Source organism: Spermophilus citellus (genome assembly GCF_964194105.1).
Source record: "Spermophilus citellus genome assembly, chromosome: 11".
Lineage (NCBI taxonomy): Eukaryota > Metazoa > Chordata > Mammalia > Rodentia > Sciuridae > Spermophilus > Spermophilus citellus.
The window spans coordinates 88,184,683-88,198,681 of NC_138192.1; the positions used below are offsets into that span (position 1 = coordinate 88,184,683).

At 33.5% G+C, this 13,999-nt stretch overlaps 1 protein-coding gene across 1 annotated transcript in view; it reads left to right on the forward strand.

Annotated features, from left to right (window-relative positions):
• The window catches only part of FSIP2 (fibrous sheath interacting protein 2), a gene marked incomplete at its 3' end in the record, with an annotated part of 82,527 nt that overhangs the window by 43,570 nt on the left and 24,958 nt on the right, over positions 1-13,999 (forward strand). Inside the window, exons 15-17 of the mRNA XM_081261732.1 lie at positions 1,241-1,298; positions 2,314-2,350; positions 4,618-13,606. Coding sequence (XP_081117858.1) covers positions 1,241-1,298; positions 2,314-2,350; positions 4,618-13,606 — 9,084 coding nt within the window. The remainder of the gene's footprint in view (positions 1-1,240; positions 1,299-2,313; positions 2,351-4,617; positions 13,607-13,999) is intronic.

The following is a 13,999-nucleotide window of genomic DNA, read 5'->3' on the forward strand; positions in this document are numbered from 1 at the left end:
AAATCTCCATACCACTTTCTCAAGTGATTTTATTACTTTACAGTCCTATTAACAGTGTATAAGTGTACCTTTTCCCCTATATCCTCGCCAGCATTTATGGTTATTTGCATTCTTGATGATTATCTAGGCATTGTTTTGTTTTATTGCTAGAATACATATGAATATTTATTGGTTTGTTTTAAAGTTAGCATTGTCTTCACACTTAATTTCTCAGGTCTGGACAATGTTAATGTCAGTTTCTCTTCAAAACTGAACATACTCTAATATATCTAACAAACTCAAAAAAAGTTAAATGGAGTTAAGACTCTATATACATTATTGATACTTTTGATGATTCATTGTTTAGGAAAAACATAAATAACCAATTGAACTTACTTCGGAATCGCTGTAATTACAATTACTAATACAACTTTTCTCTGAGCAGAGCATTCTATTTAGATTTTCACTCATTTGTGTAGTTGCATTTGTGTAGTGGCAGACACAGATCCACACGGATCAAATCCAGTATTCAAGTAGAGATATGCTGCACAAAGACTTCCTATGTCATTATATGTCCAGAATATTTACCAAAATGAGGAAAAACTTTTTGTAATATTACAAAATTAGATAATATTTCAATGGGAAGAGATAAATGATAGCCAGATCAATGTACAAATACTAAGAAAACATACAATTCAACAATTTCAACAAATATTTGTTATTGACTACTCACTATGTTAGGTGCTAAGGACATAGTGGGGAAATTATAGTCAGGGATACATAAAAGTAAACAATTAAAATAAATCATAATGAATTTTATAATATAAGCATAACAGTGCTTTGGCAGCAGATTTATTTAGGTGGGTTTCATGTCATAGAAGACTTTCAATAGGAGTTAACACAAGGTTAATAAGACAGCAAGTTAAGAGAGGACAGAGAGTACTAAACAGGAAATGGCAATATCAATGGTCCAGAGGCATAGAAAATATTTCTTTAGGAGATTGTGGTATATTCTGTATCTCTGCCACACAATACATATGAAAAACTAGCTATATACACTGGAGGGGTAGATAAGAATGTCAGACTTACAGTGTATTTTATGCCTTGCCAAGGACTTTGGATTTTACTATGGAGAATCCCTAAAAGCTTATAAACAAGGCAGTGACAACCAAGAATATCAATCTACTAGAGGATGTATTTACCATTTATAAAGTTGCTAAGGATGAAATATAAATTATAATTTTGTTTTCCTAATATATAGGACCTCAGGGTAGAGCTACAGCCACAGGTATTTTTTCTTCTCCTGTTTTCTCAAACACGTAAGTATCTAAAAAATTTATGTGTGAATTATAAATTAATATTTTAATCACTGCATAATAGCGCTCTTCATAAGTATATTATTGCATGGAAAACTCCCTTCTTGTAGATCTACTTGGAATTAGTGAAGCTTCATTTTTTTTCAAACTTTCAGAACTAACCTTAAATTGAAAACAAAATAAATAACTGTTTGTCCTCTTTCCTATCTTCTTATCCTTATGGCTGTTACATTCAGGGTCTTGTACGCACAGTCCCCATTCCCTGCCCCAGGAAATTTCTCAGGGTCTGAATTTTTTCCTACTTTTGGCATTCCTATACCCTTTGAGATTATTGACTTCCTATCATTTTATTCATATAATTTACTACACAATATTAATTAATCAGTTATTTCCTTCATAAAATATATTTACAGTGTACTCCACAATAATGATCTCTAATGATGTAGCCTGTCGAAACTTCCAAAATATGTTTTTTTAAACCCCAGGGTCTTTTCATTGCTCAAATCTTGGTGACTATCTATTTTAATGGTGCTTATTTTTTCTCAGCTTGAGAAGAGTCCCTTCATATTATTAATCCATCAAATAGATTAATCCATCGATTATATTACAGCTCTCATGATGTAACCATTTCACCTTTTAATATTGCTACATTTTCTAAAATGAGCTTTTTGAAGATACCTCATATTCAAACCATAATATCTCCCTCCCAATCCTGTGTCCTTCCCCAGAGAATCATAGGCATAGCTAAGGTATGTCAGAAGCAAACAAGCAGACAGGTATATTGTTTATAAAACAGCTATAACTGTACACCCCTGAATAATAAGACACATATCTGAATCCAGAGGCGAATATCTAAAGAGGAGGTGAAATAAGAGAGTTGGACAAAAAAAAGTGTATTCTTTTTTAAAAATTTTGCAATGAAACTGTCAGGGAGAGACCAGTTAAATTATTAGATATTTTGGAAAGATTTTTATAAATTCTTTATCCTAAAAGTGATCAACCTTTCTTGGCTTTACAGACAACAGAACCTTCTACAAAATTGCTTGCAACAAAAAGTATGTATCATAAGAGTCACTGAAAAATCAGCATATTATATCTTATTATGTGTCATAATAGGAAAAAACTTTGTGAATCCAATAACCAGGAATCATATATTGATTGCTCATCTTCTCTGTTTGCTCTTTATCCTCTTTGAAATTTATCTCAATTAATTCTCAGATTCTGATGTGGTCCACAGTTGTTATAAAAAAAAATGATGGTGTATCTTCAAGAGGGAGTCCATGAGTATAAAATGGGGAGTATAAAGGAACCTAGCCTTCATGGGAATAGCATGGAATGCCACAAGCCCATCTCTCATGGGAAGCCATTAATCATCATGTTTTGCATATGTTGCTGTTGAGCTCAGAAGCAGGTCAGCCAGTATCTATCTCCAGGAGTCGTCATGGGAAAGAACCTGGTCACTTCTGAGCCGAAAGTTGGAATGAACAAAGATAAGAGAGTTTTTGTTCATTTGTATTTTCTTAAGACCCAGCTTTGGGTCTAGATAGACCAGTCAAGAAAGATGAATCTGTTGGGGAGTAAGCACATACTGCACATGGATACCTGCTCAATTCATAGAATATGCAGCCAAATACAGAAGCTTTGGTTCAAGGGAATATTTTCAAATTTATATTGCATAGAAAAAAATTGAAAAACAGGATTCTATTTGACTTATTTCACTACAATCCAAAACTTTAGAAATGTCTCTTCTTTCATATAATGAGGTTGAAAACTCTCCCATACTTAGCCTAAGAGTAATAATGTAGGTCTGTTGTTCATTATCTTGGGTTATAAAAGGTAGTATATATTGAATATTTTAGTTTATATTTTAAATGTGCTGTTGATTTTGAATGATTATCTTCTCTGTTAAACTTTAGGTTTTATTTTTATGTAAAACAAGTATTGTATAATATATACTGTCATACCAAAATGTGTTTTTCAGATCACCAGTACTGTCTATAAAATTACTATAAAAATAGATAGATAGATGGAGAGATGCAGGGCCATGGGATTTTAAGAGCTTTGGGGAATGAAAATTTAATAAAATGAACTTTCCTAGAATGCACCCTGAAAACTCACAAATTGATCAGGAGAAAGGGTACTACATAGTGTTACTTTTTCTTTGATGGTTTTCCTGAAGCATGAATAATTTTGGACTAACTTAAGGTAACATTATGGGTTAGATAACCCTGTTACAAGAATCATATTATCATTTATTGTTATGCTTTAAAAAACAGACTTCCAGCTTTGCTGCCATCTATTGTGTTTACAACCTATATGTTTTCAGATTGGTAATAATTTTAAAAAGACTACATTTTATTCTAAGAAAGATGACTTTTAGAAGAAAATATATGTGCAGTAAATAAGTAGAGGTTTAACTGAATCCTGTAGGTACATTTTGTTTCTACTGCAGTTCAGTCTAATTCTATGAGAGCAACATTGACACTGTGGTCATTTAAATCTGGTTTCTGAACTTTCAGTGCTGGTTCAAGTTGAGGAATATTCCAAATTTCCTACATTTTATCATCCCTCCTGGATCTTAGAGATCCAGTTGAGCTTATCTTCTTATGTTCTTTCTAAATTAATTTATTCCTTCACTTGATCATCTGTTTTCAGCTTTCTTATTTAAGGCAGTTTGCACTGATACTCTTGTGGGGTTCAAAGACATTCAGTCTCTATGAAGTATTAGCTTTTATTGTAGCCTATCAAATAGTTGTTAACAGTAAGCTTATTTCATATATACAGACCACAGATTGACCCTTGCAGCAGGGAATGGGGATAAGGATGATGTATTTTCCATCCTTATACCCCAGTGAGGCAGATCGATGCCTCTGAAGGCACACAAATATTTGGACGACATCTGTTTGAAAACTAGTTAATTGGAAATAATTTAATATACCTTAAAGAATTTTACAGGGTTATGAACACATTTCTTGTTACAAAATAGTTGCATGATACATGTCTAGGTAGCAATTTCATGGTTTATTTTTAAACAGTCATTTAGGTTAGTAATGAAACCTAGGGAAAATAAATTTTTAAAAATTTCTGAAGGAAGACAAATAAATGAAATATTATGCACAAAATATTTCTCTGTTGTAGATAATAGACTAACCAAAATAAATCTAAAATTCTAAATAAATTTTCTACTATGTGTTTTTCACAAACCATGCTGGTATTCTAGCCATGCATTGTTTGATATAAAAAAAATAAATGTTCTTCTCTGTTCCCTGAGTATAAATTATTACATGATTTTCTTTTTTATCCCTTCTTATTTATTTTCCAGGTAACTTCTGAAGAACTGACTAGTATAATTCAGAACATAATGACCTGGGTTGTAGCTACAGTGACTAGCATATTATATCCAGCCATCACAAAGTATGAAGAAAGGTTGCAAAATAATACCTATCCAGTGTCTGAGGACTCTGTCCTTTCTTCAGATAGTTCAAGTTTCTGTAGCACATGCAGTGAAGAGTTTACATATGGAAGCTACACATCTGCAACAACTAAAACATATCAGGCAGAGCCTTGTACATTTGCAGTTCACACATCAGTAAAAAGAACAAACACACCCTTAGAACCTCCTTCTTCTCATGTGGAAAGAAGAGTTGTGGGGAAAGCATTTCACCAGAAAGGACAGTCTATAGCCTCTGAACTCAAATATAACAAAGCCAGCTTGATGTATTCATACCCTAAGCTCGGAAGTTCTAAATCAGATAGTCATCTTTTAACACCATTGGAAACAGGCAGAAAAAAATCTAAGGATGCTACCACAGAAACAGATGGCTTAGTGAATGTGAATCCATTGTTTTCTGATCAAAAAGCAAAAGCCGTGGATGAGATAAAGAATTTAAAGAATGTTTTTGTTAACTTTAAATGTCACTTGAAAGGGGAAACTGAACTGATTTTAGAAAGCATTTTTCAAGAACTAATGTCTGATTTAACCCAGGCCATTCCTTCTCTTTCTTCTGTAACCGCTGAAGTTTTTGTTGACCAGTGTGAGTCTGACAAAGAAGACTTGTTTTCCAATGTTGATATCTGCTCTGTAGCTTCAGACATTGTGGAAAACATGCTTGAGAAACTAGAACTTGCAGTTGAGAAAAAATGTGTTGAGGTATTTTCACAAGAAGATTTGTCAGTCGACCTTAAACCAAATTTAACAACCAGTGACGAGTGTTTCACATTATCAAATGGAAAACTTTCAGAAGAGTCATTACCGCCGTGTCCTTTGGAACCTATGTGTGATATTGCAGAGGATATGGTACATGTCATTTTAGAAAAGCTGAAGACTCTTGCATCTTATAAGAAAACTGAACTTCCTCTTGAAGACAAAACCAAACATCAAAAGCAAAATAAGACAGACCCAACACACACAGTACCTCAAAGTGATGGCAGAGAGAAATCCACTCCTGATCCTGATAAAACTAATTTAAGTTTCAAAGAAGAAATACAAAATTTAATATCAGGTATTTTTTCACAGTCAAATTTGATTGGTTATGTAAAAGAAGCAATCGGTACTATACTAGGTTATGTACAAACTGAACTTAATAATGAGAGACTTGTTGCATCTGAAGAAACAATAGTATTCCTTCAACTACTTGATGATATCTTTACACAGCTCCGCCAGAAGCCAGTAAAAACAGGTGTACAAAAAAGAAGACAACCTAGAGTGAGAAATATTTCTGACACTGAAGTAAAGTATAGACTAACTGGCACTAGCTTATCTAATGGACCTATGCCTAGAAAACCATTTCCACCTATTAATGTCCCAGGCATGGTCCTTTATTCTGAAGATGATAATGAAGAGATTGACCACATTGTGAAAAGTGTGCTTGATTCATCCTTCAAAGAAGAAAAAGGAAAACCACAAGACCAGATTTCTAATCATCGGTTTGCAAAAGGAAACACTGATTTTCAAAGCAAAAAAATCAGGAGACCACCTACAAAGTCTGCTGCTCCAAGCAAAGTTGCACTTCATGATTGGGAATTAAAGACAGAGCTGCCATCTTTTAGTAATGAAGACATTTTAAAGGAAAAACCATGCCTGAATAAAGACATTCCCATTTTCACCAAAGATCAAAAGCATCAAATTCAAAAGACTTCAGAAAACATAGTTAAATGTATTTTAACAGAAATGTTCAAGGATATATTTTCTTCTTCTTCTGATTACCTCAGCAGCAAAATTGGCAAAGAATCTTCAGCTCTTGTTACAGAAGAATCTCAAGGACTGTCACGTCAAGAATGGATAAACAAGATGTTTTCTGTGTCAGAAATTACTGCAGTGGCTAAAGAAATAGCAGATTCTGTGTTAAATATACTTCATAAGGCATCAAGCTGCATTCCCGATATCACTGAAAGTATCATTTCATCATCAGTTTGTCAAACTTTTCTAGATAAATCTGACAGTCCCCAAATAGTCAATAAAGCACCAAATAAAAAACCATTGAAAATATGGTTTGACAGTGAAAATAAAATGAAATATTTATCACCCCTTGACGTAGATTCTAAAAAGCCTTACCGGTCAAGATCTGAAGAAGGTACACTTAAGAATGTAGATGACATTAGTAATAAGATCATTGATACAGTTTTTAAAAAACTGAAGCTATTGATTTGTCCAAAATTGCAAAAGAGAGTCAAACCTTCACTTCCCAAACAATCTTTATTACAATCTCAACTTAGTACTTATACGACTAAAATAGTAAACATTGTTTTGCATGCTATCCAGAATGAAGTAGAATTCAGTAAGAAAAACTTACATCTTACAGAGATAGACTATACTAAACCCCCTACAAGGAAAGGATTTGTTGCCCATAATGATGAGAAATTAGAATATCTTGTCACAGATCTCAATGATGACATTATGACCAGTCCATTATTAACTTGTATTTGTGATATGGTATCAGGTAGAAATGAAGATCAAAGGAATACTTTTCTCCTTTCAGATAAGTCAACATCTTCAACGTCCTATGGATCTGACCACTTTGACAAACAAAACACTTTGTCATTTAGACAGGATAAAAAATCTTTTCTCAAATCTTTGGCTACTCCTTGTGCTTTCCATAGTATCAAGAACGGAAAAGACCTCAAAGAGAATAACAAATTGCAAGTATTAGATAGTATTGGGGAAACACTACAGGAAATGTTAAGCCAACTAGCATGTGTCTATCCTAACTCTCAACCATCCTGTAGTCAGCAAAACAGAAAGAAATCAAACAAGAAGAAGCAAATGGCCACCGAACTGGTATCTGATGTTCAGTTCATTTCCAAAACTATTTTGGAATATATCATTGCAAAACTATGTGGTGTTGATATGGATACCAATTTAACAAGTTTTAAAGCTTCATCAGAATCTCCTGACATTGACAACTTATCGTTTGCTTCAATTATTGAGGAAATGGCCAAATGCACCAGTATAATCTCTGACATAATTTCCAAAATGATGCAGAAAAATAATAAAGATCTGACTAAAAGCAAGGCAAAAAATGTTGCTCCTCTGTCTTCCAAAATAGAGAACTCAAAACTAACACATCCAAATGCATTGAAAACTACAGCTTCAGACATTCTTAATATGGTTTTTGCTAATTTGGAAGGGTTGGCCAATGGGAATTTAGATACTCTAGGTGTTACTAATGATTACAGTCAAAAAGACAGGGGGGTGGACTGGGAATGTGAAAGTACCAATGCATTCACAGATATCTGTGAAGAACCATTGCGGTCTACTTTATATACACAAGCAAAGAAGGTATCAAGTGCTCTTTTGAAAACAATTCAAACTGAATTAAATATGAACATGTCAGATTTGAAGACAAGTATAAAAAACCCATCACCTGAAACACAAATGTTTACAAATATAGTTGATTTAATTTTAGATTCAGTGTCCACAAATACGTTCAGTGAAACTGAATCTGAAGACAGAGGCATTGAAACTTATCGATACCAGCCAACTTATGGAAATTTTCTTCCTGGAGGAGCTGACACAGAGTCATTTATAGAAGATGAGGCACCTGCAGAGAAAGAATTAAGTGGAGAGAGAACATCACTGAGAGAGGAAGCTAAAACATATTCTTCTAAACAATGGATTCTAGAAAGAACACTGAACAAAATTGAAGTGAAACTCAGAGAACCACATAAATCTCCAATTGTTCCAATTATAAAAAATATCTTGAATGAAATTTTTCAAAGTAATTTAATCAATGAATTAAATGTGCTTTCTCCCTCTCAGACTCATTTCAGTGACATGCCTCACAATGTTCATGAGTCAACTACTCAAACATCTGTTCAATTTATGAATAAGGTAATTGGTCCATTAGTTTCTGACACAGATGTAACAGTAGTGGCAGATGATGTGGTTAGAATTGTATTCCATAAACTTTATTCAGCTGCCATGATAGAAAAAAATGTAAGTGAAAATAGTTGCAAAACTGTCACCTTTTCAGCAAATGTTTCTTTTCATGAACACACCTATGGTCAAAACTCCTCTGTTGCTGTGTTGGATGGAAATCCATGTTCTCTACAGTCCAGATTGACTGTTGAAAAACAAAACAAAGTAAATGTAATTGAAGATATTGTACAGACAATATTAACCAACTTAGAAATTTTTACTACATCCAAGGTAAAATCACTCTTTTACCCCCAAGTCAACTTCACAGTGCCAGTTACTTTACCCTATCCACATGATGAAAGTGCATTGAGCAAAGCATTATCAGCCAAAGACTCACAATCTGATGAACAATATTCCTGTTGCTCAGTGGATCATATTAAGTCAGGACAGTCCAACTCCTGGTGCCAACCATCTTTGTCAAAATTAAATATTTATGCAAAAGAAGTGGCTACAAAAATACTACAAGGAATCAAACATGAGTTAGATAAAGAAAGGGAGGGTCGTTTCTTGACTCAAAAAATTGTGGTTTCTGAAAGTATTGCAAGTCAAGTTGTTAGCACAGTGCTAGATATTGTATCATGCAAAAGTAAATGTGACAAACACAGTTCTGACAAAGAGATTAATTCAGATCAGCAAGAAGGTATTATTGAAAAGTTGTTCAATAAGCCTGAATATCGAAAAATACTTCAGTTTCAAATACAAGATACCATAGAAGGTATCTTGTGTGATATTTATGAAAAAACTCTGTTTCAGAACAATCTCTCCTTTGTCACTCCCTCTCTGAAAAGTAGCATAACCGGTAAATATTTGAAACCAAATTCTGAAATTTTCATTGAGGGTACAAACAAAAATATTCCTGAATTTTCAGTTCCTAAGTCAGACGTCATTTTGTTCTCTAAGGATATAGTGGATATTGTTCTTCATAATCTCAATTCTGTTGTAATGCTTGGCATAAATGCAAAGGATTCCACTCTTGCACAATTGACCTTTTGTGATACATTTCCAAAAGAAGAGGGTCATCAGTCCCTTCTTGTGGTTTCAAAAAGTGAAGAAAAGACAGAGTATTTTCCATATTTTAAAAAAAAGAAATCAGCTTATGCTGATAATAATCAGATAGCTGTAGAGGGGAAAGAAGACACCAAGAAATCTATTCCTGACCCTTGTGAGGAAAATGCTAATTCCATCACTAAAACTATTTTCAATCGGTTATACTCTTTTGCCACAGAAAGAATAGATTCATTAATTACTCTTGCTTTACAGCCTAAAGCAAAGTCATTTGTTAGCCCAGAATTGGAAAATTGTAAACAAGATGATAGCATTTTTTGTGAATCAAGCCAAGTGGAATCTGATGTGAATGTCTTGAAAATATCAACAACTAAAACCATTCTCAGCGAAGAACTTACAGAGCACACTTTTGCCAGTTACAGAGAAAAACTTGGATCCACTATTCATTTACCAGAAGCTAGTCTTAAGGAATATGCTGATATTATTGCTAGCACCATTTTGAAGTTTATTAAGAATGACTTAGACTTAGAAATCAAAAAAATGCATCCATTTCCAAATAACATTTTATTCCAGAAAAATGTCTTTGTGAATGAAATTGTTGACAGTACTTTAAAGATTTTATATAATAAAAGTTCTGTAAAGGAAATTAGTTTTTCCTCAAAAGAGAATCATAACTTTTCACAATTAACTGTAGCAAATGAAATATTGCTGGAACACAAAGAAAAAGAAAAAAGCACTACAATATCTCTGTTTACAAATTGCCCAGTAGAGCAAAACCAAACGACATTGGAGAAGGAAAGCCAGAAAAATGCTTTGGAAAAAATATTTATGAGAAATGGAGAATCAAAACAAAAAGAGAAAACTGAATTACTCAGTGCAGTAGAAGATCTTTTGAATAACTTGGATCAAAGAATAATGGAAGTCCTAGGATGTTTGCCTCCATATAATGAAATCCCCACCTTTATGTCTAATTATAAAATTAAAACATCAGGTATAACACAAAAAAAAATTTTTCAGTCACATATTAACAGTGCTGCAAATGATATAGTTGAAAGTGTTTTGGAGAAAATGTACCATGTTGTTATGACATCATTATACAAAAACAAAAGGGGAGAAGTAGAGATATGTGACAATAATGATACTTTACCAATGAAACTACCAAGCTTTAGAGAAACTAAACAAGCAGGGAAAAGAAATAATGCCTGTAGATATGGAATGCTGCAGGTGTGTTCTTCTGCAAAGAGTCAAAATATTTCTGTGTTAGAAAACACTTCTTTGCAATATTCACCATTGCACATAGGAAAAGATTTAGTCCAAATGGTTCTTACTATGATCACACAGTTCATCTCACTCCATCTAGAAGAGAGTTTTTCCCCTAAAGATTGTTCTGATGAATTGCCACCTGTTAGACTAAGTAATTCTAAAGTTAGCCCTAAGAGCAGCCCTAGGCAAGGTCTTAAAGCAAATTTAAAAGGAAGATCAAAAATTACCTCTTTGCCTAAATTTAAAACAAAACCATACCTAGGACCTACTGTTGCTAAAGCCAAAAGCAAGATCAAGTTAAGTACTGGAGAGAAGACTTCAATAGATAGTTGGTCCAAGACTTTCACTGGACTGCCACACATCCTATCAACAGGAGATGCCAAAAACTTACTGGAATTAAAATTGCCCACTTCAGAACTAAAAATGTATGCCAAAGATATAACAAGTAATATTCTGGAATCAGTTGTGAAAAAATTTGATAGAGAGATGAAAACTAGAGCAATGGTAAATACAGAAGTTTCACCATCTGATCAAATCATGGAAGCAAGTAAACTAGTTAATACAATTTTTCGAGAATTATATGCTACAGATAACTACAAGTTGTCTTATCCAATCAAACTCTCATATCTGGATGATCTCAAACCTTCACAGCATGATTTATATGCTGGATCTTCTGCCAAAGAGCAAGCATGCTTTTACTTAGAGAATGTTTCTTCACAGCTAGAACAGATTTTTCCAAAGGAAGGTATATTTAAAAAAATGTTTGAAAAATGGCAAAGTGAATCAAATGACATGGAAAATGAAAAATTTAAGCTACTGATGACTGCTGAAAATGTTTTGACTGAAATTTCAATAAAAGCCAAAGATTTAGAATACTCTCTTTCACTTTTAAATTTGCCACCTCTTGAGGATTGTGAAAGCAGGTTCTATAATCACTTTAAAGATGGTTCTACTAGAGCCGAGGATACCAAATCACAAATTAATATGTTTGGAAGGGAAATTGTTGAAATACTTTTTGAAAAATTACAGCTGTGCTTCTTATCTCAGATGCCCACTTCAGATAGTAAAAAAAATCTAACAAATAGGAAAGAACACATCTCTAGTAAAAGCAATCATGGTTTTCCAACAAAGCATATCCTCAACAGTTTACCAGTCTGTAACATGAAAACAAAGGATTCAATTTCTATAGGCTCTAGCAACCAGATTATTCGAGAGATTATAGAAAGGGTTATAAATATGTTAGAGTCGTTTGTAGACTTGCAGTTTAAACATATCTCCAAATATGAGTTTTCTGAAATAGTGAAAATGCCTATAGAAAACCTTTTCCAAGTCCAACAGAGACTATTAAGTAAAAAGATATTGCCAAAATTACAACCACTGAAAAAAAATTCTGATGAATCCAAGCCAATTACTATTTCTAAGGAAAACACACAGAACACCCTGCTACAGGTTCATTCATTTCATTCAGAATTACTTACATATGCTATTAATATTGTCAGTGACATGCTTGGCACAATCAAGAACAAGCTAGACAAAGAAATAAGCCAAGTGGATCCACCTTCAATTCCCACATTGAAAGAGAACATTGTAGCAAGTGAGATCATTGGCACACTAATGGATCAGTGTGCTCATTTCAAAGAGTCTTTGATCAAAAACCTTCCAAAGGAAAGTTTGTTCCAAAGAACTGAAAATACTTACATTGTTAATCAGGTTGAATTAGCAACTAATGTAAAAACACCCTCATCAAAGTTAAAAGAAAATAGTTTGAGGAATAATCCTCCACAAAGAAGTGTACCTGACTTGGTGTTTTATTCAGAGGAAGATATGAATACAAAGTACAGGGTTTCATCAAATTTACCCTCATATGTCAGGTCCTCTGTAGAAGACACAATTAAAAGATCAGAGTCAGAGGAACTTCATTCACAAACTATGCCATCATGTTCTAGAAGTAAAGTACAATATCACAGTCCAAGGAAACCTAACTTTGGCCGTTTTGATGAAGACATGAAAAGAAATAGCTCCCTTCCTGAAGGCAGTGTCTTACAAAAACTGTCTCAGAAAGCAAACGACTCCACAGAAGCATCATTAAAGCAAGTCATGTCATTTATGGAGATGGGAAAAAGTGAAAATCCAAGAGTATTTCATTATGAGACCCTAAAACCAGTTGGTGAGCCAAACCAAATTCAGACAAGTGTTTCTCCACTTAAAATATGCTTAGCTGCAGAAAATATTGTCAATACTGTACTGTCAAGCTATGGCTTTCCAAATCAACCACACACCAATGAAAGCAAGGAAACAATAAAGCCATTTTTCATATCAAAACAAAGCCCTCTATCTGAAATATCTGGACAACAAAAGAATACGGAAAACTTGTTTAGAATGTGGGACAAAAAAAATAGCTGTATGCCTGAAGAAAACAGCAGAAACCCTGATGCCTACAAGGAAGATTTTTCCTTATTGCAGAAATGGAAAAACAAAAACCCAAAGATAGATAAAATAATAACTCTGAAAGAATTTGAAGTCATGGTTTTTGCTGATCATGAACTGGGTCCAAATGAAATTCATTTGGTAGCAAGACATGTCACTACCTCGGTGATCACATATTTGAAGAACTTCAGAAGTAGAGGTAAGCAAGAGATAATTCATTTTAAAAATTAGCATAATTTTTAGAAAATGGTAAAAAGGTATGTTTAAAGATCTTCTGTTTAAGAATCTGCATTCTCTATTTTTCTGAAAAAAAATATTAGAGGTGCATTATGTTAAAATAATATATATTAAAGTCAAAAAATTTTTCATGGTTTGAATCTAAAAGGTGTATTCAGGTGAGGTGGTACATGCCTATAATCCCAGCAACTCCAAAGGCTGGGTCAGAAGGATTACAATTTCAAGGTCAGACTAGGCAACTTATCAAAATCTTATCTCAAAAATGACTATGGATATAACTCAGAGTATCCCTGGGTTCAGTCCCTAGTACTTTCCAACACACACACACACACACACACACACACACACAAATGAA